Source organism: Natrix helvetica (assembly GCF_964273705.1).
Source record: "Natrix helvetica genome assembly, chromosome: Z".
NCBI classification, from domain to species: domain Eukaryota; kingdom Metazoa; phylum Chordata; class Lepidosauria; order Squamata; family Natricidae; genus Natrix; species Natrix helvetica.
In genome coordinates this window covers 26,388,724-26,413,492 of record NC_138554.1, presented here as the reverse complement: position 1 = coordinate 26,413,492, position 24,769 = coordinate 26,388,724, and the positions used below count along the sequence as shown (strand labels likewise).

At 42.0% G+C, this 24,769-nt stretch overlaps 1 protein-coding gene across 1 annotated transcript; it reads left to right on the top strand.

Annotated features, from left to right (window-relative positions):
- Positions 1 to 1,207: 1,207 nt before the first annotated feature.
- CD37 (CD37 molecule) lies at positions 1,208 to 22,891 on the top strand. Its single transcript, XM_081970807.1, has 9 exons — positions 1,208 to 1,408; positions 5,256 to 5,331; positions 5,499 to 5,571; positions 7,807 to 7,931; positions 9,314 to 9,388; positions 11,372 to 11,473; positions 12,751 to 12,936; positions 15,357 to 15,440; positions 21,347 to 22,891. Exons 2-9 carry the CDS (start codon positions 5,266 to 5,268, stop codon positions 21,422 to 21,424), a joined length of 789 nt encoding a protein of 262 aa, XP_081826933.1. The 5' UTR covers positions 1,208 to 1,408; positions 5,256 to 5,265; the 3' UTR covers positions 21,425 to 22,891.
- The last annotated feature ends 1,878 nt before the right edge of the window (positions 22,892 to 24,769 follow it).

The window sequence follows — 24,769 nt, the reverse complement described above, 5'->3', positions numbered from 1 at the left end:
GTGAGTCTATCCACCATTAAACCATCTTTCCAAGCAGCCTCCATGTTTCCAGTGTCTTTTCCCCCACTTGGAATGAATACAGGAGGACATTTCTTCCAACACCAGCATCAGAAACAGTACAATTAATTCCCAGATTACTATTTATTCCTAAAGTCCAAACAACAACAACCACCACCAAGCCCAGGCCTCACACCTCTGGAAATAAGAACAGGCAGTCCTTAACTTACAACAGTTTAGTTAGTAACCATTCAAAGTTAAGTGACTGGGGAAAAAGTGATTTATGACTGTTTTTCACACTTATGACTGTTGCAAGTTCCCTATGATCATGTGATCAAATCAGTTGGAAACTGACTCATTTATGACCGTTGCAGCGTCCCAGTCATGTGATTCCATTTTGCGACCTTGTGGCAAGCAAAGTCAATGGGGAAGCCAGATTCACTTAAGAACCGTGTAACTCACTTAACAAATGCAGTGATTCACTTTAACAACTCTGGCAAGAAAGGTAATAAAATGGCGCAAAACTCAATTAACAAATGTCTCGCTTAGCAACATAAATTTGTGGCTCAACTGTGGTCGTAACTCGAGGACTACCTGTACTGTATTATCAAACCTGTTGGCAAAATTTTGATTCCTGCTAAAAACAAAACCTAGTACAAGTTAACAGAGAAAACGTGAAACTTGCCAGTTCTTTTGGATGGCTTTACCTGGGTCCAATAAAAGTTATAATATAGATTATTACACTGCATAAAGTTATCTAAACAAATTATTATGGGGGGGGGGGCAAACAAGAGTTTGCTGTGATCTAAGCGAGTTGACAAAACTAGCAGTTTCCATGGAGAAGCATAGTCAAGAGAATGTTCTCAATGACGCGTATATTTGCATCAGTTTCACCCAGAAAGAAAATTCTACAGAATCCATTGGTATCTTATTTCTATTGTTTTACTAAAAGCATACAATTCATTAAAAGCCGGCCGTGTACAGTATTACATTCTTTTGGAGTTTTTTAAACACAGGTGTGGAAGGCGCAGGAAATCAACGTCATGAAACCATCCCAGCACCCCCCCCCCCCAACAATTCAACAACTGTTTCCCTAATGAATGGAAAACCCTTAACAATTAGCCAGAAAAAAAAATCCGGGGGCGGAGAAAACCGTCTGGAAACTACAAAGCTGCGGATGGAATTTTGGAGTCTATTAATTATTCATGTTTCAGCCACGCCTCCCTGCTTTTACAACCAATGAAAAACGAGAGAAGCCAACGAAGGCGGGGTCTCCCTGGGGGGAGGGAGGCAAGGATGGATGAAGTTTGGAACTAGCTCATCAGAAGACAAAAAGAAAAAAAAGACGATTTGTACTGTGATAGTACAAGTAGTGGCAGAAGCGGGAGGCGAAGCCTGTTTGGCCGATAAGGTAAGTTCAAATGAGCGAGAGGGTTGCAGAGAAGGAGAAAGCTGTTATGATCTAGGTTAGGTGAGAAAAACCTAACCTAGATCTGGTCTAGGAAGTGCTGTTTTCCCCCCCTCCCATGTCTCTATTGATTACAAAGGAGTGAATCACCTTATGAGCCATGCATAGCCATGGTCTGAGTTTGGATGGATATGCAATGTATATGTGTGTGTGAGGAGTTTAGTAGGCAGGCCAGTGTTGAAACAAGGGCCTTGGGGTGTTGAGCTTAAGGACTGGAGAGTTAGTGAGATCTTTGAGACCAGGATATAGATTCATGGTGGTTTAATGCTAGCTAAATAAAACGAATCTGCCTTTCCCAGCCTGAGACTTTTCAGTTGGTTCAACTACAGTCTGTTTGGGCATCATGGAGGGGAAATTTTTGTAGAGGGTTACATGAGGCTGGAGGTGAGTGGTGGGCAGATGAATGCCGTGGTTGAGTGGTTTAAAGGTGGTTGTGTGAATTGTTTTTAGAATGAGTAAAATGAGAACAGGAAAGACAGTGCTCCAGTGAATGAGAATATGAGACCCCACAAAATTGGGGGGGGGGAAGGAATTTTAGCTATGTTAGTGTACTAGTGCATTTGGACAGCCCAGAGAAAAATGTTCTTGAATAGTACTGAGTAAGATGGCTTGCAAGAAAGTGAAACTAATGTGTGAAAGTCCAAATGCAGCTTCGAAGTATGTAAGACAGCATGCTTGCACACACAATCTCTGGTGCTCCTTAATGTGGAGTTATGTAAGTGGCACCAACTGCAGAGACACAAGGTGCAAAATGAATACCATTGTTTCGTCTGAAATGCTTTATGTGAATTAGGGTGTGAACGAGTGGGGCAAAAGACACCTCATGTTTTCAAAGAGACAGGTCCGTGAATCTAAATATGGGCTGTCTTAAATTTTACATTAGAAAATGAAGGGTATAAGTACGGTACAGAAATAATTGTGGTGAACACATGCAAAGAAAGAAACATGGATCTGCAGCAGAACTGAATAACACATGGTACATCTATTCCATATCTTTTGGGAGAAATGTGCGGAAAAAGGGAAATAACAATTTAATAGTGTAATTGGCTATCTTAAAATGGGGATAGTCTGTGAAATGCTCAACTTGCATGAGGATAAATATATGTTACTTAGCTTATATGACAGATGTGTATCAGCAAGGAAGCTAAAATGGCACCTCATCAGTTTGTGTGAAGAAGGGGGGTAGAATCACTTACATCAGTACCCCAGGAAGTGAGTCTATCTTTCTGAGAATCTGTGACACACACTAACTCTGAAATATAGCGCTTCCTCTTCTGCTTTGTTCTGAAATGTCTTATGAAACTTTTTCAGTAGTAGAGAAATATAATCTATCAGGAAATTACGATGAAAGTTCCCCTAGTTTTCTGAAATACCATATCTTGTCTACATCTGGTTTTTATTTAGCTGTTTCTAAAGCTTAAATTCTGGGCATGAGATTAATAGCGTTCTCCTGATATTACTTCAGCAACTCCCATCCAGTTTTTCCTATCTCCTCATCTCCCCCATATTGTGGACTCTCAATATGTTCAGTCCTCATTGGTTTGGTTTGTATTTATTTCTCCCAATTTTTTAAAAAATAAAGTATACTTAGTTTCTTTTTTGCTTTGGTATTTAAATAGACTGTGGAATTCTGCAAGCTTCTGATATTTTTCCCTCCTTATGTTTATGCACATCCATATGAAACATATTAAGAGTTTGATTTTGTTGTTATTGTATAGAATCCTGTTGATGAACATGGGAAGATCTGTACCGTATAGTTGCAAGAACATTTCTAGGCTAGCTCTCATCACTTGGATAACCATACTAATATGTCAGAAGGGAAAAACTGAAGAAGAAAGTAAAATCAGCCTTGAAGAAAAAGTGGATTGAGCTTTTTAATAAATTAATACAAGTAATCCTTGACTTACAACAGTTCCTTTACTGACTATTCAAAGTTACAATGGCACTGAAAAATGTGACTTATGATCATTTTTCACACTTACGAACTTTGCAGCATCCCCATGGTCATGTGATCAAAATTCAAATGCTTGGCAATTGGTTCATATTTATGACAGTTGCAATATTCCAGGGTCACATGATCCCCTTTTGCAAACCTTTAGACAAGCAAAATCAATGGGGAAGCCAGATTCACTTAACAACCTAATTTAACATTTGCAGTGATTCAGTTAACGACTGTGACAAGAATGTCATAAAATGGGGCAAAAACTCCTTTAACAAATGTCTCACTTAGCAACATAAATTTGGGCTCAATTGTGATAAGTGGAGGGTTTTCCTGTAAAATGGAAAATTATGAGAGCTGAAATTCAACAAGCCTGGAAGATATCTGGTTGAGGAATGCTGTGACATGTCTCTAAATATAATTTAATGTCTGTAAAATGACTTTATTCAGATGTTGGGCAATGCCTCGTGTTTCAGTTCTGATGAATTTTCAGGGGCATCCTCGGGATGTGTATGTTTTTGTGTCAAAAAGTAATACCCTTTCCTCTTTTTTATATCTATCACATGCACAATGTATATAAAAAAGGGGTGGGTTTGGATCAGTTGCTGGTATCATCTTGACCAACTCTGTCGATGCTCGCAACCATCTAGTGCTCCTTCTATACTGGAATACTGGAATAATCAGAAGAAGGAAAAATGATATATGCTCTTCTTCAGTAGCAACTAGATATACCTCAGTATTTCTTCAATCTGGCAATTTAAAGATTTCGTATGGTTGAGAAATTTTGGGAGTTAAAGTCCAAACAAGTTAAAGTTGCCAAATTTGAAAAACATTCATGTACAGCCATGTTCTGTTACTGCTGAACCTTAAGCTGTATTCAGAGATACAGCTGCCATGTCTCCTTAAAAAAACATCAAAATTTAACTTAAGGGTGGGGCCTGTTAATCATTTGGAAACAGCTGGCAACTGTCATTGTTATTATCAACAAAGTGTGTCATCCTTGTCAATGAATAATGTTTTCTTACCTTTTTCAAATAGTTTCTGGAATAATTTCTAGTTTTCTGGAACCAAGTGGGCCATTGCTGTGACCTCACCCTGCAAATTTTGAGGTCACAAAATATGTAGTCCTCAATTTATAGCAGTTCATTTAGTGACCATTCAAAGTTACAATGGCACTGGAAAAAGTGACTTATGACTGTTTTTCACACTTACGACTCTTGCAGCATCCTCATGGTGATGTGATCAAAATTGCCAAAATTTGGCAACTGACTCCTATTTATGATGGTTGCAGTGTCCTAAGGTTATCACTTCTTGTGACCTACCGTATTTCTCCGACAATAAGACAGGCTCTAATTTTCTTTTGACCCCTGAAATAAGCACTTGGCCTTATTATTTTTGAGGTGCAGAAGGCAGCGAGCGTGGCCACCTCATGATTGCTGCTGTGTTGCAATATTTTCGGGGAGGGCTTATTTTAGCACATGTGCTCAAAAGCCCGATTGGGCTTATTATCCAGGGAGGTCTTATTTTCAGGGAAACAGGGTACTGACGAGCAAAAACAAGATTCATCTAACAAATTGCGGTGATTCACTTAACTATGACAAGAAAGATCGTAAAATAGGGGAAAATTCATTTAACGTTTCACCTAGCAACATAAATTTTAGGCTCAATTGTGGTCATAAGTCAAGGACTATCTGTAAAGGACTAGGCTCCCATTTTTAGAATCGTTCTTTTTTTTTTAATAAAGTCCCTCAGAGGATGGTCTGGATATCACCTGTATTGATGTAGATGGGGCCTAGAAGGGGAATGGCAGAAGTAGAATAAAAAACCATGTTTTTTTCCCCCTTCCAACAGGAAGAAGATAATGTCTCACAAAGGATGTCTCAATGTTACAAAATACTTCCTCTTCCTCTTCAACCTTTTCTTTTTTGTAAGTACCATGGCTGAGAGCCAGTTGGATAGCCAGTTAGAGAATTATTATTTGCAGCTAGTTATGAAGCTGTGTTTATGCAGGGTGGGAAAAGAGGAAAAAATGGCTAATGTACAGAGATGTATACTTTAAAAATAAAATCAAAAATCTATTTTCCCTTTCTTCAGATTCTTGGAAGTCTGGTCTTCAGTTTTGGCTTATGGATACTTTTTGATCAAAATAATTTTGCTTTTACACTTGGTAAGTTGCAGAGGCTCATTCCAACTTTTCATAATTGAATTGGAATCTTGTGCTAAACCAGTGTTTCTAAACCTTTTTGGACTTAGGACATCTATCCATTTTTTAAAATTATGCAAACCACAACAGCTTAGTTTTCACTAGGAACTATGTAAGCATGATTTACAAACTATAATGGCTATATTCATGCATCGGGGTAAACCAGAATTAAAGAAAATAAACATGGTTTTGCACAATGTATCACCCAGCAAGAGGGGACGTGGTAGCTCAGTGGTTAAGACGCTGAGTTTGTCAATCAGAAAGGTCAGCAGTTTGGCGGTTCGAATCCATAGTGCCATGTAACCGAGTGAGCTCCTGTTACTTGTCCCAGCTTCTGCCAACCTAGCAGTTCGAAAGCATGTAAAAATGCAAGTAGAAAAATAGGAACCACCTTTGGTGGGAAGGTAACAGCGCTCTGTGCGCCTTTGGCATTTTGTCATACTGGCCACATGATCATGGAGACATCTTCGGACAGCGCTGGCTCTTCAGTTTTGAGATGAGATGAGCACTGTCCCCTAGAGTTGGGAACAACTAGCACATATGTGTGAGGGGAACCTTTACCTTTACATTATCACCCAGCAAATTGTTCTTCCACTTAGTACTGTACTAAGTACAGTAGCCAGACTCTACGAGAGCCTTGACCTAAGGGGAAGTTGAAAACATGTTTTCATAAAGGCCACACCTTTGCTTCCCAAAAAACAATGCATTGTGAATTCCTTCATCTTTATTTACTTATTTATATTTCATATTTCTTAACTGTCCGCCTCCCTCAGAGAGGGGCTTCCTTTTCTAAATACTGTAGAGAACTTAGGATCATAATTGGGACTGAAAAAATTCATTGTTAATTGGTATGGTCATGTGACCACACCTTTACCACCTTTTTTGCCATCATCATTAAGCAAACTATCATCCTTGTTTTTTTTTGTATTAGTTTATAATACAAAATACAAAAATTCAAAGGAAAATATTCAGAAAATAGGGGAGGGAGAAGGAAAGGGAAAAGAGTAGGGAAAGGAGGAAGAAGAAAGAAAAGATGTTGATTTCTAACTCCCTTTAGTTAAAGTAAGTTAATAGCGTCAAACCTCAACTTTTTACTTTTACACATGGTAATAGTATAAGTCAATCATTTCTATAACGACAAATCTATCTAATTGGTAAAATCCAAAATCAGAATTTTAGTTTCCCCCACCGCAAGCTCAAAGTCCAGAAGCAGTTTCCAACTAGAAACAAAAGTAATTGTGATTTTTTTTCTTTAATGAAAGCAGTCAATTTAGCCATCCCTGTTAACTCCCATCGATTTTTCATCCATTGTGGGGATCAAAGTACCCTTCCATTTCTGTGCCTAAAGTAGTCTTGCTGTCGTCAACATACAGTATATAACATCAAAGCTCCAACAAATTTTTCCAAGTCTTTTTCCATTAACTATCGTGTTTGTTCAGTGAGATCTGACCGTCCCTGCCAGCTTCCCAATTGACTTTGCTTGTCATAAGTGGCAGGATGGTGCAACAGCTGTAAATACATGCCAGTTGCCCAGCACCTGAATTACAATCACATGGCCGTAGCGACACTGCAGCAGTTGTAAGTACAAGGATCAGTTTTAAATCATATTTTCAATGCCATTTTGATGTTGAATGGTGACTAAATGAATGGTTGTAAGTAGCTCTCTTTCAAAAGACTGACACTTCTTTGGACATAGGCCAGTGAAGCAGGCTTGGCTCCTCCAAACATTTCTGTCAATTGAGGAATAAGAAAAGAATAACGGTAAAGGTTCCCCTCGCACATATGTGTTAGTCGTTCCTGACTCTAGGGGACGGTGCTCATCTCCGCTTCTAAGCTGAAGAGCCAGCGCTGTCCGAAGACGTCTCTGTGGTCATGTGGCCAGCATGACTAAATGCTGAAGGCACACAGAACACTGTTAGCTTCCCACCAAAGGTGGTTCCTATTTTTTCTACTTGCATTTTTACATGCTTTCGAACTGCTAGGTTGGCAGAAACTGGGACAAGTAACGGGAGCTCACTCCATTACGCGGCACTAGGGATTCGAATCGCCGAACTGCCGACCTTTCAGCATCTTAGCCACCGAGCCACCGCGTCCCTAAGAAAAGAATAGAGGCTACTTATTATTATTACAGATTTTTTTCTATAATTTGTATCATTTCAGTTCTTGATTGTTCTGATCTGTTTCTTCCTTTCTTCCCAGGGTCCTCATATTATGCTCTCAAGATATGGTCGTATGTTTTCTCTGGTGTGGGCATCCTAACAATGTTTTTGGGATTTCTTGGGTGCTTGGGCTCTCTCAAGGAAATCAAGTGTATGCTAGGACTTGTAAGTAGCCGTGTGTAAGCAGTGGGCCTCGATTCTGGTACTCTCTGAGAAAAGGAAACAACATTTATTGGGTTCAGCCAGGTGGGAACATCATGTTGCTCCTGTATCCCAAATGATGCTCCCCTTAAATTAAACTTCAAAAAATGCATTATAAACACTTTACCAAATGGAACAGATTTTGAAAAATTTTGTTGATCTTTTCAGGAAGACAAAAACCTTCTAAAGTTTTGGGATGAAACACTTAAGTTCTAAGAAATAGGGTGGGCAATTTGAGAAGGATATTTTAACCATGTGATGCAGATGTGTGGGACAGAGTTTAGGATTGGAAAAGGTTGCCAAATCCTGGATTAAAGCACAATTCAGGAAACTGGGATTTCTTTGGAAACTGCATCTAAAGACTTAGACAGTGTAGCAGTATGTAAGTGAAGAATTCTATGCAATTTAAAGATTACGAAGAATCATTACTGAGGGGGCCTTAGTGCTCTCTGAGCATGGTTGTTTTCTTACGAATATTTCATTGCCAAAACTTCAGCAATGATTAATATTGATGATGTTACCTAGTTTGGTATTGAAAGGTCTGCAAAAAAACTGCCAAGATCAGAGAGCAACAAGGACCCTACTTTCAATCCTGAGCTACAAAAATTCTATTCTATTGGAAACATTATTGTATAAAACAAATGAAAAGGCTAACATACTTTTTTTGGAGGGTAGGTATAATTGTGATAAGATTTATATGCCATTCAATTACAGGGAGAATTCATGAATACTGTATATGGATATTTCATATTTAATATAACACTGATATATTATACTGATAAAATGATGGCACAGCATCCTAGTTAATTAATGGCTCAGGTGATCCCTCAAGACAGAGGTAGAAATCCGGTTGTGTACTTTTTAATAACACAACAGAAAAAAGAAAGGAGAAACCTGTATAGTGCATGATGTGGTAATTTCCCAAGAGGCCTTTGTAGTGGGAAATGCAGAAAGGTAATTACACTCTGTCATATTTTTCCTTTTTAGTTATATATTTGGTATTGTGTGATTTAGCACAGGTGCCTTTGCAAAGTTTATGGCAGTGCTTCTCAGTTATTAATGATGACCGGTAGATTTTTAAAATATTGATTACTTGGAGGTCTGGTATAGCATGTGGGTGTATTTTAATAATATTTATTGAGTATAGGCAAGAATGCAGATTAAAAATAAATGTAGCATGCTTGTTTGTAAGAATCTTGAAGAAATGTTTATGTGATTGGCTAATAATATGATGATATAATGAATGGCTAATAAATGCATGCATGCATGCATGCATGAATGAATGAATAATTGATGCCATGGTGATGTTGACTGATTTTGCTGACCTTTTCTGTCTCCATCAATAGTACTTTGCCTTCCTTTTGCTCCTGTTTGTTAGTCAAGTCATCATTGCAATCTTGATACAAACACACAGCAACACGGTAAGCAGTGTAATAAATCATAGGATTTTTCATAAGATGATCACTATAATCCTATTTCAACAATGCCTCTTTCTACCTGGATAAGTTTCCCCCCTGCTTCTCATTCCGTTTTTTTTTTAATGTTATTGCTAGTCTTTGATCTGGTTTACATACTGGATAACAGCCTTCCCCAGGATCATGCCTTTTGATTTCTAAATGGTTCTTGGCTTAAACAATGGTCCACATGTGCAAGGGAATCTAATGTCCTCTAGATCAGGAGTCCCCAATCCCCAGTCCACGGCCTAATCAAAATTGGGCCGTGCAAGCAATGAGTTTCTGTGAAGAACCATCCTCTCTCCTCCCACGCGCCACTGCAATCACTGGTCCGTAAACCAAGAAAGGTTGGGGACTGCTGCTCCAGATGTTAAGTCACAAACAAACTAACGGTTTGCTGGGCAGAAGAGATTTGTAAAAAAAAGCATCTGGAGAGAAAGGCATTTCTAGGGAGTGGGGGGCATAAGAGAAGATGTGCGGCAGGGTATATAAAAGAATGAGAAAAGGTATCTAGACCTTGTCCAGGAGTAAGTATGATGTTTGTAAATTATGAATGCTTTTTTTTTCTTTTTTGCCAATCACAAAAAGTTCTGCCGCCCTTTTTCTTCCAGCTTATGCTGTAGTCTAGCCAAAGTTAGCAGCATCCCTCTCTCGTTCTATTTGCAGGCTTGGGTTCTTTAAACTCCTTTCCCAAGCATGCATTCTGTACGTTGATGCCTTTAATAATTGGTTTGGTGCCTTAACAAAAGTAATTAAGGCTTGGGGTTAAAGCCTTGTACGATGCAATGAGTAAGAGAACTAGCTCGCTTTCTGGAAGAGCCGGGTGATCAGCAACTCTGTATGGCCTGTTGAGAAGATGGAAAATATTTGGCTTTTCAGTTGCTGTCATCACTGTTCCTCACTGCTGGATTCTCTGGGAAAAGAAAATAAACCTTGCATCCTGTTTGAACTTTTGTCCACTGAGAATAGAGTTGGGGCAGAATCTCCCGTTCTACTCCAAATACAGGTAGTCCTCAACTTACTGCAGTTCATTTATTCACAGTTCAAAGTTACAATGTCACTGAACAAAGCAACTTATGACTGTTTTTCACACAACCATTGCAGTATCCCCATGGTTAAGAGTTAAAGTTCCCTTCACACATATGTGCCAGTCATTCCCGACTCTAGGGGGCGGTGCTTATCTCTGTTTCAAAGCCAAAGAGCCAGCATTGTCCGAAGACATCTCCATGGCCATGTGGCCAGCATGACTAAACGCCCCAAAGGTGCACAGAATGCTGTTACCTTCCCATCAAAGGTGGTCCCTATTTTTGTACTTGCATTTTTTAATGTGCTTTTTAATTGCTAGGTTGGCAGAAGCTGGGAAAAGTAACGGGAGCTCACCGTTACACGGCACTAGGGATTCGAACCGCCGAACTGCCAACTAGATCAACAAGCTCAGCATCTTAGCCACTGACCCACCATGTCCCAATGATTATATGATCAAAATTCAGACACTTGGCAATTGACACTTATTTTTGATGGTTATAGGGTCCTGGGGGTCTTGTGATTCCCTTTTGCGGCCTTCTAAGAAGCAAAGTCAATGGGGAAACTACATTCACTTAAGAATGGTGTTGCTAACTTAACATCTGCAGTGATTCACTTAACCTCTGTGGCAAGAAAGTTCGTAAAATGAAGCAAAACTCATTTAACAAATCTCTCTCTTAGTAGCAGAAATTTTAGGCTCCGTTGTGCTAGTAAGTTTTACTCCTAGTTGGGTTTTTCAAAGAAGTGGATACCTGGTTTAGTGTGTTTGAACCAAGTCCCATCTGTGAATGAAGACTTGTCTCCTCTTCTGCAACCTGGGAGGACTCCAGGAAAAACAGGGTGCTGATCTGTCACTGATAGAGACACCTTTGTTTTTTTATACGATATAAAGAGCCTACCTAAGATTGCTATTCCATCCACATGCAGATCACTTCAACTGTGGCTGGACATGTAAAAACCATCATTGCAGGCTATGGAACAAATACATCCCTCTCAGATGGTGACAGCTGGGATTTTGTGCAGGAGCAGGTAAGCTATCTTCCTGTTAGGACACTCTAGCAGTAATGTTAGTTTTACATCTTTTAGCTCCATTGATGTGATTCTAATGGGGACATATTTGGCCATTCACAGAGAGGCTCATATAATGTGCTAAGCCATAAGTGGTTTGTTTAGATTTGGCCTAGTGCAATGATGGCGAAACTTTTTGCCGATGAATGCTGAAAAGGGAGTGTGCGCGCATACTCACCTAATCTGCAACCTGGAAGAGGAGCTGCCCAGGGGGCATTCACGCACCGGGAAATGAACTTCTGGTTTTCAGCATGCGCGCATGTGCAACAGTCAGCTAGTCTTCTGGTTACTGGTGTGCATGCGCATGCGACAATCAGCTGGCAGGGGCGCATGCTCACGCCAGAAAATGGAAGACCAGCTCTTTCAGTTTCCAGCACTGCCGCACACACAAAGACCAGCTGATCATCATGCGCACATGCACGCCAGAAACCTGGAAGGGGAACGGGCAGTGTGTGTGCCACATAACACTTTGGGCATGATTGCCATTGGTTCACCATCACAGTCTAGTTTATTGGGTTGGACCCAGCCTCATGGCTTGAAAGTCATGATATATGAATTCTAAAAAGACTGGTTGATTGACGCGATCAAAGTCATGTTGGATGAGTAGAGCTATAGAGTTGACCTAACAATGAACTTAGTTCTTCCATCATATATATGTGATGCCATGGTGGCACAATGGTTAAAATGTAGTAATGTAGGCTAATTCAGATCACTTGGCAGGAGTTCAATCGTCACCAGTTGAAGGTTGACTCAGCTTACAGATTTCTGAGGTCGTTAAACCGAGGACTCAGACTGTTGGGACCAATATGCTGACTCTGTAAACTGCTTAGAGAGGGCTGTAAAGCACTGTGAAGTGGTAGATATGTCTAAGTGCTATTGATAAACATGCTGCTTTTCCTCCATATTGGAGCTCAAGTTGGCATAGATAAGAGCAGTTGTTCTCAACCATGGCAATTTGAAGATCTGTGGACTTCAACTCCCAGAATGCCCAGTAAGCGACATCATTTAAGAGTTCTGGGAGTTGAACTCGACACATCTTCAAGTTGTCACGGTTGGGAAACATTGGATAAGGGACTTTATGGAGTCTCCCATTTAGGCATGGTCCATGCTCATATCTGCTTAGCTTCAGCAAAGTTGGGCCAACCTTGTGCTGGATCTTTTCCTCTAGTAGTTTTTTTTCTGTTGCAATGACTGTGCTTCTCTTTCTCGCTGTCTTCAATCCCCTTCCTTGTTCTTAGTTCCAATGCTGCGGCTGGAAAAGCTGGGCAGACTGGATGGAAAACAGCAGAGTCAGAAATGCCTCAAATAAAGAGTACCCCTGCTCCTGTCAAAACACCTCTGCTCTGAACTCAGCCAACAACAGTACAACTGACAAGCCGGCCCTCTTTTGCCGAGCAGAGGCACCGTTGCAAATCAACAATAGAGTGAGTAGCCCACACATTGTTCTTGAGTTAGGGGTGTATGCACAGTGCAGTCCAGCTCCTTTGGGTACTTGTGGTGATAGTTGTATTTCTCTGTTGTCATAAAACAATTTTTAAAAACTTGACCCAAATCCTGCAGGGAAAAACATCATGAAATGTCAGCATTCTCTATGCCCATCAATATTTGTATCCAAAATGTTTAGGCAATTGTTTAAAAGAGGGCAGGGAGGCATACAAGTGATTGTATGACAGTGTTGTGACCTGCTAGTGGCCAGCAGAGCTGGCAGTAGATTCAGACAGTGAGGAGGTTGGGGAGGAAGATGGGCCAGTCCTGGAGTTTGGGGAAGGCTCTGATGAGGGCTCTGTGTCAGAGGCAGAGAGGAGGTCAGGGCCGTATGCCAGTTATCAGTGCCTTCAGAGGCAGACCTCAGTGATGCAGACAAACAGCTGGAGCTGATTCCCAGTGTGCGCATGTGCAGAATTGCCAGACATAGGAATCAGCTAAAGAACAGGGGTCGACTTGGGGTAAGACCACAAGTGGACAATGAATGGCCCCTCCCAGAGGAAATAAAAGAGCAGCGAAAGGGGGGTGGAGTTTGCAGGAGACAATTAGTTCACGCTCCAAGCCAGATAAAGTCTGGAACTGTAAATCCTCCCTTGAAAGACTTTGCTGGATGTGAATGAGCAGAATTCACATTAAATTAATAAAAGGAGTTTTGTCGGGACAAGGAGTTTGCTTCGTGCTCTTCGGAACCCTAAGTCAGAACACACAGTGTCTGAAAAGATTGCCAGTTCCTGCTCATCGGGAAGAGGGAGAATTTGTGCATAAATATTAACCTTGCCATGTTCATTCTCTGGTTTAATTTCTGAAAGAGATGACTTAAGACAGGGGTTCCCAACCCCTGGTCAATGGACCAGCACTGGGTCATAGCATGCCAGAAACCTGGCCATGCAAACAAGCAAAGCTCCATCCATGGGATTTAGCATGCAAAACTATGTCCTCTCAGGTATACAGAGAAAACTCTCTGTGGAACCAGTCCCTGGTGCCAAAAACGTTGGGGGCCACTGACTTAAGAGACAATTGGGTATGGCAGATTTTTGTAAATCTATGTAAAGTAATACATAGGAAGGAAAGTGTACAGTATATGGAACAACTTATTCCAATGCATTTAGAAGATGCCTATTGGAGGGAAATTTTAATAGATCTTGTAGGGCCCTCAACCAAAAAAGCGGGGTGCATATTGATGGTTGATTCCAATTTTGAGATTGCCAAACTCCTTGTCAACTGACTTGTTTACAAATAAACCTTGAAAACATAGCAAGCGAGAAGAACAAAGCTAAGCTAAATTAAAAGATGCTTCCAACCATCCTCTCCCAAGGCCCAGGTGAACATCCAGGTTTTTAGTAATTTCTGGAACATCATAACAGCTTTTGCCCAATTTGGCACTTTCTAGGCAGGTGATTGTTTTTTTTCCCCACCCCCACCTTTTTTTCATGCATTGATTTCCACATCACTGTACCGCTGCGCCTTGTCTTACTTTTTCCAACCATTAACCTATTTGCAAAAAGCAGTTGTATGGAAGAGGATTACGCACTATTTGGGGGGCCACAATTGGTGTATCCTTTTGATGGAAGTATTTATTTCTGAGTAGCATGCTTGTTTACAAAAAATGATATAATAAAATGAGAGGCAGTTGCACATGATTATAATGTTATATAAGAAAGAAACAAGACTACTGAGGATAAAGTACCTAGACACAGCCCAGAATGTGTGTGTGTGTGTGTTCTAGTTTATAATGAAAGCCAAGTCTTATAGTTCCCCTAACCCATAACAGGGTGGGGCTAATCAGATCTCCGGGTTAGGTTATTCCAAAGACGAATGGCTGCAACAGAGAGCAGTCTACATCTTGGGCTTTGTAAACAACCTCCTTAAGGGAAAGGGCTTGGAGTGAATCTCCCCTCAATCTGTTTGGATGGACACAAGCTACTCGGGCAAGTTGGTCTTGTAAATATGTAGGCCCTTAGCCATAGAAGTATTGATTTCAGCCTCTTTCTGCTGAGTCCTTTAAATGAGCCACCAGTCGGTGTGAGAGTGATGAAAGGAAATAGGCATTCATACATTGCAAAAGTAATTTGTGGGACTCAACACTTCCTGATATGGAGAAGGACGGTGCATGGGTGTTTCTGAACGTTAGTAAGCCAGGTTCTAAAAGGAAAGGACTAGAAAAGGCAAGGTTAAGGCCAGAGTGCAGAAAATAAAGGTGAAAGGTTCTTTTCTGATTTTTTTTGGTGAGTTTTTTGGCTGTATCTGATGGGCTTGCAATGTGGGAGCGAGTGAGACGTGCCTTATAATTGATCTGTCAAGGGTTGTCCTTGGAATGGCATCTGACGCTCCTTTTTAATCTATCTTTGTCCATTTTCAGGGCTGCAGGGAGAGTGTCCAAGCCTGGCTGAACAATAACATCATCAGCATTGTAGGGATCTGCCTTGGGATTGCTCTCCTAGAGGTAAGCGCTCCTGAATGACAACTGGGTACAGCTACATTTCTACCAATGGTGCTGAAATAATACAGGGAGGGGCAAATATTGATAGGTTTGGTGACATCCCCAAAATCATTACAAAATCATTCATTTTATATTCAGTTTAGACACCTTGCGTGGTGTTTATTTTCAGGACTGTCCAAAGACATTTTGTAATAATCACAATCTTTTTTCCCCATCAACCCCAATTTATATCTAGGCATGTAGCACTGCCGTACAATTGGGTCTTGTAGGCAGAAACTCACTTACAGTTTCTCACATACAGCCACTTCGTCCTCTGGAATATTAAGCTAAATATGATGCTGTTTCACAGCATTCAGTTTTGAGTATTTGAGATCTAATTTTTTAAAAGACTCCCAATAGTCATAGCTCCTTGGGTAGTTAGCTATTTGATGATGGAATGATCCCAGACCTGATTTTCTTCTGCCTGGCTAAAATGCCATTATATTTCTGCCGTCAGTACTATTATTCAAATCATGTATTTCCAAGTGTTGTCCCTACCAGTCTACTCATTTGGAGCAGTAGGCATTGCTGGTAGACACCAGAAACATTTATATGTGTTTGTGAGTGCATTACGTGATAAAGAATCAAGGTCTTTATTTCTCCACCCTGGATCTTTCTTGTAGTTACTGCAGCTGCTGTGCATGTTGCTGGTCACTGCCTTAGAACACAAGGACCTGCATAGTGGTGGCTCCCAGGAGATCCCTAACAGGTGGCTAAAGGGAGTGCATAGATGTTTCCAGCTTTCTGCCATGCCTTGTTATTTGTGTCTTCCTGTGTTGGGAAGGATGTGTTACTTCCTCTCTGTGCATGTCCTGTGACTTGTGTAATTCATGAGTGCAGTGCAGGAAATACTGATTTTTCTTGGGTGGAAGCATTGGCCCTAAAAGCTGCTGTCATCCCCAAATGCCATGGTGCCATGCTTGTGTATTTGCAAGGAAGATGCTGAGCAGGACCTGGGCTATTGAGAAATCCCATATCAATCCTTGTGAATTCACTTAGGCCAGGGGTGTCACACTCAAGGCCTGTGGGCCAGATCCGGCCTGCAAAGTGCTTAAAACTGGCCCACGGGGCCAGACTGGAAATAGCAAAGGACCAGCCCACAGTGCCTCTGGCAGCCAAAACAGTGTTTGTGTGTCGGGGGGTTTCTGCACCCCCCCCACCCATGCCCTGTTTTGACTGGCAGGGTGCTGCAGGAGGCATATGCCCCGTCTTCTCCCACCCCCAACCCAGCCGGCCCATAGAGGAGAACTACAATGCTGATCCGGCCCTCAAAGAAATCCAGTGATCTAGGCAGTTTCTTCCATCTGGCATTCTTCACATTTGCTGGATTATAATGCAGAATAGTGTAGTAATTGTAGAAGTATGATTTATGGCAGAAAGACCTGGGAGCTGTGGTGGCGCAGTGGTTAGCATGTAGTATTGCAGGCTCATTCTGCTGACTGCCAGGGTTCAATCCTGACCTGCTCAAGGTTGACTCAGCCTTCCATGCTTCCGAGGTCGGTAAAATGAGGTCCCAGATTGTTGTGGGCAATATGCGGACTCTGTGAGTAGCTGAGAGAGGGCTGTAAAGCACCATGAAGCAGTATATAACTGCTATTGCTTTTAAATTTATTCCAACTGTGTAGTTTATTGACTAATGTTGGGCCATTCATTCTTTCAGCCCAAACTTAGAGAATGGTTATTCATTAAAATAAAAGGAGACCATGTGCAGAGCTGCCTTGAACTCTGGCACAAACAAGAGATAACAATTCCCATCACCCCAAGCCAGTACAGCGAATGGTTGCTGAAGATGACAGCCAATGTGGCCCAACACAACTAGAGGAGGCAACAAATAGCTTTCTCTGTGAGCATGTGTGGCAATTACCTTTCTGGGAATCTGTTGTTCTCCTTGCTGACTTTCTGAATTGACTGGAAGACAATAGATTGTGTGTGTGTGTGTAGGATTTGCTTTGGAAGATTACAAATGATTGTGTTACTTCTATTTGTTTTTAAAGAAAAGCAAACACAGCTGTTTGTGCTGTTCTGCAAAGTTTTTAATGAGTTGGCTTATGTCCTAAGGGCCTGGATTTTAAAGGAAGAGGCAGAAGAGGAACAAACTGTTTCTCTGGAATTCCCCAATGAGAATTACATTGATTTGAAAAACCCATGAATTTAATCTACTTTCTGATGCGGATCTAAATTTAGAAATCAGAGATGCTTACAGTTCTTTTTCAAAGTCTCCTTAACGAATTTGGCTTCTTTCATTATTCTTCCTGTCTGCACATTGAATGCCATCCAAGAACAGCTTTTAATCTTTGGGCCTTTTGTGGTAAGCCCTGCCTGTGGTTGCAGCCCAAATATCTAAAACTTTTCCAGTGTGCTTTTGATATGCTGACTGCTGGGTATATGCACTTGCCTGCTGTGTTTCTCAACATCTACAACACCCTATTATTGGCATAGGTCTGGGCATGTCTGAAGAGGTTGATTTGCTTCCCAGAGTGATGCATGATGCATGGGTTATGTTTGTACTACTCCTTAATTCTCCCTCATTTCTGAAACCTTTTTCCATGAGAGTGGAAGTTCGTTCTCCGAGCTTGTGGGTTGGTTTCTGAATGTTTCATTACCAGACTAGGTAACATCAGCAGAGTTTAGGAGATGTCATTGTCAGTGTTCTTCTGTTTGTAAGAGCTTTCTGTGGTCTTGTAATGGGTCAGGTATGGGTGTGTCAAGCGAGGGTCTTGTGTGGGTCAGGTTTGAGTCATCAGTGAGACACTTTTGACGTGTCTTGTGATGAGGAGGTTACACCAGGTCAATGTCATTGGGAGGTGAACTGATGGAGGGGCTTGCATGGGTTGGTTGAGAGTTGATGCTGTCTCTGGTTGGCTGTGCGGTTGATTTGGATTTCATAAGCTGGTTGTAGGTCCATGTGTCTGTTGATGAAATTGCTTGTGGAGTGTCAGGCTTCAAAGAACTCATAAGCGTGGTGGGTAGTAGCATGGCCGATTTTTGTGTTGCTCCAATTGAACTGATGCTGTTTGGTGTCAGTGTGGGTAGAGCTTAAGATGGTTCTCCCACAAGTTTGGAGAATGAACCTTCACCCTCATCCTACCCCCGAACTCCAGATATTCGCCACTACTGCAAACCTCTTTTCATTTTTATAATCACTTAAATTATTTCACATACCTGCTGCACAGGGACAGGTACCTGGAGTTTTGGCAAGGTAATTCATTCCAGGGCATTGTCAGGCCTGAATGTTCCTTTAGTACAAATGTTACTGCCTGGAGTGGGAAACGTGCCTGAAATTTGAGCACCTCCATAAATAAATCAGGGGTAGGAATCTCTTCCTTTTCCACGTGTGGCTTATAAAAGGGCCCCGTCTTGGTCCCCCCACTGGAGGTGGATGCAGTAGCAGCTTGAGAAGGGGCTGGGGTGCTATCCAGGTCTGCAGTAGCCCTGGCCTTGCGAAGCAGGGAACCAAACAAGGAGGGAGGAAACAAGTCAGCAATAGCAGGGGCCTCTGGAACCTGGGAATCTTCGTCCTCAGAGAAGGCCACGTTCTTCTGCCCCTCTTCTTCCAACCCCGACCCCTCACTAGCCGTGGAAGGGGAAATCGATCTGCGCTCTCTAGCTGCAGAAGATTGGGGTTGGTCTGGATGACCTCGTGGGGTCCCATGAAAAGATTTTTCGTCTAGAGGCCTGAAATTGAGGCTGCATGCCTGATGAGATGCCCTGAGCAATGGCACGGGCAATCACATTCTGAAAACCTTCAGAAAGCTCTGGATAAGCCGGTGAAAGGCTAGGGGGCTCAGCAGATTGAGGAGCCAAGCGTGGCCTGGAGGAAACAGCTGCCCTGCAGCCGAAGGGGTCTCCCAAGTGCCCCGAAGACTGGGCAGGAGACAGAGGGGGGGATAGGGGGCTAGCCCCCCTTGCAGAGCCAGGTGGGGAACCAGGAGAATCCAGCTGGACCTCTGGCAAAGGTAAAGGCCGAAGAGGACAGCGTGACCTGGATGGGGAAGGGCTGATTTCCTCCCTTATCCTTCTACCAGCTGCCCTGGTGATGCGGGGCTCCTTGCTAGGCTCTTTCCTCCTAGCAGATTTAGAGATGGCCTTCTTTGAGGTAGACCTCCCCCTCATTACAGGGGTAGTTCCACGGGTGGTCCCCTCGCCCGGATCTGAATCCCCTGTTGATCTAGGGGCAGCCATCCCCCTGCTCCTCTTGGCATCCGCCATCGCTTTACTCACAGTTGTCGCCTTCCCACCTCCTCTCACGCTGCCAACCAGCCTGGGCTTCTGTGCGCGGTCCGGAGCTCCTTCAGACCGGTGCCACCTACCACCACGCCGCTGATCCGCAGCCTGAAGAAGCCGGCCCACCGCCAAAACAAAGGGGCCCTTCCCAGATTAGCAGCGGAGCACAGGTCCAAAGGATCCTTCCCAGCAGTGTTCCTGGGTGCTTGCGGCTGCTGCAGACAAGCACGCTGATCTCCGCGCCCCACCACGTGCATCCCAAGATGGCCACAATCCAAGATGGCGACCACCGACCACACAGTCCAATTGCGAGCCGGCTCCAACTGAGCCGCTCCCTCAGAAGCCTCCTGAGTGCTCCACAACCCCCTCCGATGGAACCAGGGGTTATGTGGACAGCGCCCTCCGGCGCGTGGCCTGGAGCCTCCCCTTTAACCGACCAGCGGCTTGGGGGTTCCCCAGTAACGTAGGAAGCCCAGCTTGTGCAGAGAGAAAGGCTTAAACAACACAGAGATGTAAGGAAGAGAGGTGGAAGGAATCACAAGTGGGAAAAAAGCTAGAGGCAAAATTAAAGTAAGCAAAAGAACTTGAAACCAATGGAGAGTCAGAGAAAGTACTCCTTCTGGGCTGAAGACTGAGGTTAATCTGGGGAGTCACGAGGAGGAAGTAGAGGGAGTGGCCTCAAAATTACCTGTCTCCGGGCAAATGGGCCGTGATGATACCCACATGTGACTCCTCCCACGCCCCGCTTCTGAGATTGTCAATGTCCACAATGCTTCGTTTTCCCCACCTCATTACTCCTTTGCAGGTTAATGTCTTGCTTGCACCTTGTGCTGTTGCAAAAAGAGCTTTGCTGGCTCGCCTGGGCCCAAAATATCATGTCAGGGGCCCCAAGAACTGCAGTGGCTGCATGAGCACCAATAGGGAGAATTGGAGAGGGCAAATGTAGCAGAGAACAAAAACAAACAAACAAACCCATAAGATGCTACAGGGCAAAGACCCCTTTTTAAGCATTGATAGACATCTTCCTTCCTTTCAGCAAGATATATTCTAGGAGCTATTCTGCTCTTCGTAGCTTCTTTCCATCTTGTGTATTTACTTTCTCTGTGGTGGATTATATTTCAAGAATTCCACAGTCAGCCTGACCATTGCTGATGGAGCAATGGTGTCTGGAGAGCACCTAGATAAGGGGAAGGCCTTCAAGGATAATGGGGATTGTAGTTCAGCACACATGAAAGACACCTGGTTGGGTTCAATAACTATCTCTGAATAGTTACTGTACTCATGAGTTGTAATTTCAGGGGTTAGGTGTAGACGAGGAATGGGCAACTGTGGCTTCTTTACAACCTGTGGGCTTCAGCTTCTGGCTGGCTCAAGAATTCTGGGAATTGAAGTCCACAAATCGTGAAGGGCCCATCCCAGTATCCAACCTTCCCAGTGTACTGGATTCTCAACAGCCAGGAATCTAAAGCAGAAATACTGGAGGTTGAAGTCCAACACATTTAAAGGGCACGGGATCAAATTAAGAATCTTATTTAATCTTATTTTTAAGTTGCTTTACAAACTATCTCAAACATGGAGTTTAGCTTTTCTTATGATAGATCTGTGATTGATGTTTCTGTAACTAAAATCTCTTTTCCCCCCCACAGCTCTTCCTCATGATGGTATCGATGTTTCTGTGTAGAACCATTGGCCCCAACTACGACAAGCTTTCTCGTTATTCCTAGGCAAAGAAACTTTTGGGGGAAATGGCATTGAAGAACATTGTGTCTTATTCAGACATTCAACCAGGGTTTTATAACAGTATATTGTACGACTGCGGTTATGTTCAGCAAGTTTACTACCTAACTTTCTTGTAATCCAGTTCTGGAAACTGAGATGAAACTTTCAAGAATCAGAACAACCAATAAGAAAACAGAGTACTATGAAACAGGTTTTTACCTTCACTTAGCTAAAGATGTCCTCCAAAAATTATAGCTGTATCGGCTTTTGGCTTTACAGTAAATCCCTACAATAAGATACGAGTTCTTTTTATATTGCATTGTCCTGGAATGCACAGATTTTAACAGCCAAGCCCCGATCTACTTTTGCATGAGAAGAACTATTTAACCATAAATCACTTATTGCAATACAACCTGAGGAAAAAAAATTTTTTTTTAAAAAGCATATACATATTATACATCCAACACTTCCCCAAATCTTTTGATATAGCTATTTTAGACCTAAAGCTAAAAAAGTTACTTTTTTTTTAAAGTGAAATTTGCAGCATCTTATTTAGTCAACAATTCAGGTTGTGAATTAACAGTGGTGTTGACCCACCTGATTGGACCAAGAGGTTTTTTTTTTATCATTCCTGCTACCATTGAGGTATGATCTATTCATCCAGACTTCAAGCATTCTCAACCATAGGTAGAATATAACCACACCTCAAAGTTGCATGTTCTATGCTATTCTTGACATGTACTTTAATAGTCTTTTATATCGCAATCTTGTCTTGATTTGGTTGAATTAACCTATGTTGAAAACAGGCCAGTTAAGAAGGCTGCATTTCTCCCTTACGCTTGGACTAAACTGTTCCATCACCAGCCTTTTCTTCTTGTTGGATAAATGGCATGAAGAACCTGAAATCCATCTGATATTTTTTCGCTGGTGGCTCCTAATTGTCCCAGCCTTTACAGACAGTAGTAAGGAATGTTGAATGACAAGTTCCACAGCACTGAATCTACAAATCTTCGGAGCTTATGACTCCATTAGCTAGTTCAGAGGCAGGATATACCTGGTACGGAATGAGGAGGTCCATTTGCATTGGGAATGCATTGACATAGCCATTAACACTTCTGTGGATTTTTGGATAGTGTCTCTTTACTGCCCCAGCAGGTGTAAACAAAGAGGACACCTTATCTTTGAACTCAAAAAAATTGACATGGTTTTGTGTTGCGCCTTGCACACTTATAACTCTGTTCAGGTCAGATGAGAAAACCCCCCCTCTTGTTTTTGCTTTTTTGGTGGTATTTATATATTCAGCTTGAATGTTTAAAACAGAAATATAAAAGGGGAATTATTTTGAGGAAGGGGATGCAGGTGGAATGAGGTACATATACAATTTCACCCCCTTTCTCAGCTTACTGTGGTTTGTTCTTTGCAGAGTTAAGCTTTTTAAAATTTCTATTTTATAAATAAAAATTATCCATAAATGGTTGTGTTTGATTCTTTGCACTTGGGTGTAAAATAGCTTTTAGCTAAATACAGGTAGTTCTCGACTTTAGTTCATGTAGTGACTGTTCAAAGTTAAAATGGCACTGAAAATAATTATGACGATTTTTCACACTTGCAACCGTTGCATTGATCACATGATTTACATTCAGATGCTTGACAACTGACTCACCTTTATGAAGGATTGCAGCGTCCCGGGTCATGTGATCATCATCTTCTGACAAGCAAAAGAAGCGGGGAAGCCAGATTCATTTAGCGACCATGTTACTAATTTAACAATTGCAGTGATTCTCATGTGGCGAGAAAAGTCACAAACGGGGAAAATTCAATGTTTCACTTAGCAACATACATTTTGGGCTCAATTGTGGATGTAAGTAGAGGACTTCCTGTATTTGCGATTGTGACAATTATTGTAGGGAGGGTGGAGATTCGTTCTCCAAGCTTTGTGGGCTGGTTTCCAAATGTTTCATTGCCAGGCTAGGTAACATCTTCAGTGGAATTTGGGAAGGTTATTTAGCTATTTCCCCAAAAGAATTGATGTACTGTTGATAAGGGACTCAGTGGCTAAGACGCTGAGCTTGTCGATCAGAAAAGTTGGCAGTTTGGTGCTTTGAATCCCTAGCGCCGCGTAATGCAGTGAGCTCCCTTTACTTCTGCCAACCTAGCAGTTCAAAAGCATGTAAAAATGCAAGTAGAAAAAATAGGAACCACCTTTGGTGGGAAGGTAACAGCGTTCTGTGCGCCTTCGGCATTTAGTCATGCTGGCCACATGACCACGGAGACGTCTTTGGGCAACGCTGGCTTTTCGGCTTTGAAACGGAGATGAGCACCACTCCCTAGAGTCAGGAACGACTAGCACTTATGTGCGAGGGGAGCCTTTACCCTTACCTTACTATTGATAGGATCCCTTGTACAATAGCCAAGAGCGAGTAAGCAGAATAAAAGGCTTGGCTCCTGGTCAATTCTACGCTATGTCCCTTATTCCAGTTGATCAGTCATTGTCAATTGGCTGGTTTTGAGTAATGAAGGAGCCTCCTGAGATGTAACAGACCTCTTAAATGAATCTGGCTTCCCCACTTGGCTTGACAGAATGTTGCAAAAGTGATTGCATGACCCCAGGACATTGTCATAAATATGAACCAATTGCCCAGCACCCAAATTTTGATCAAATAAGCATGACAATGCTACAACGGACGTGTGAAAAATGGTCATAATTCACTTTTTTTTCAGTGCTGTTGTAACTTCAACTAGTCACTAAATGAAATTGTACATTGAGAATTACCTGTATATCGTCCCCCTTTCCTACCAAAGAGGAAGAAGCACCTATGAATGCCAAAAAGATAATAATTACGAACATACATTTAGCCAGATAAGGCTTCAGATTGAACATATAACAAAACTCAGTTTACTTTTATTTTTTTGTTTCATTTAAGAGTGGGATTATGTGTGGAATAGAACAAGGTGGTATTCTGATTTCATTCATTTTTTAAAAAAGAAATGCTTCCTTAGATATAAAACTAAGGCAGCAGAAGACAAGAGAAGGAGGGTTTAGAAGACTACTTTTTCTGTTTCCAATTGTTAATGCTCTTGCTAATCTTTAATCGCTCATATGAGTAATATTAAAATGCCTCCCACCTGTACTTCAAAGATACATAGCTGACTACATGATCTCATGCTCAGTGTGTAAATGAAGCCTGAGTTTTGCAAGGTAATACCTTCCTACAGTGTGAATTCTTCTCTACTTTTGAAACATGAGTCTTAAACTCCTAGGCAGCAAAGGAAAAATTAGACAACGGAGTCAAGAATTTTGCTAAGTAAGATGGTTGTTAAATGAGTGACATTCAATTTTACATATATAT

What these genes read in the sequence shown, in the direction of transcription:
- CD37 (XM_081970807.1), top strand. Translation starts at nt 5,266, where the DNA reads ATGTCTCACAAAGGATGTCTCAATGTTACAAAATACTTCCTCTTCCTC. An exon ending in TCTTCAACCTTTTCTTTTTT is followed by an intron (nt 5,332 to 5,498) that starts GTAAGTACCATG and finishes CCCTTTCTTCAG; the next exon opens with ATTCTTGGAAGTCTGGTCTT. An exon ending in TCAAGTGTATGCTAGGACTT is followed by an intron (nt 7,932 to 9,313) that starts GTAAGTAGCCGT and finishes CTCCATCAATAG; the next exon opens with TACTTTGCCTTCCTTTTGCT.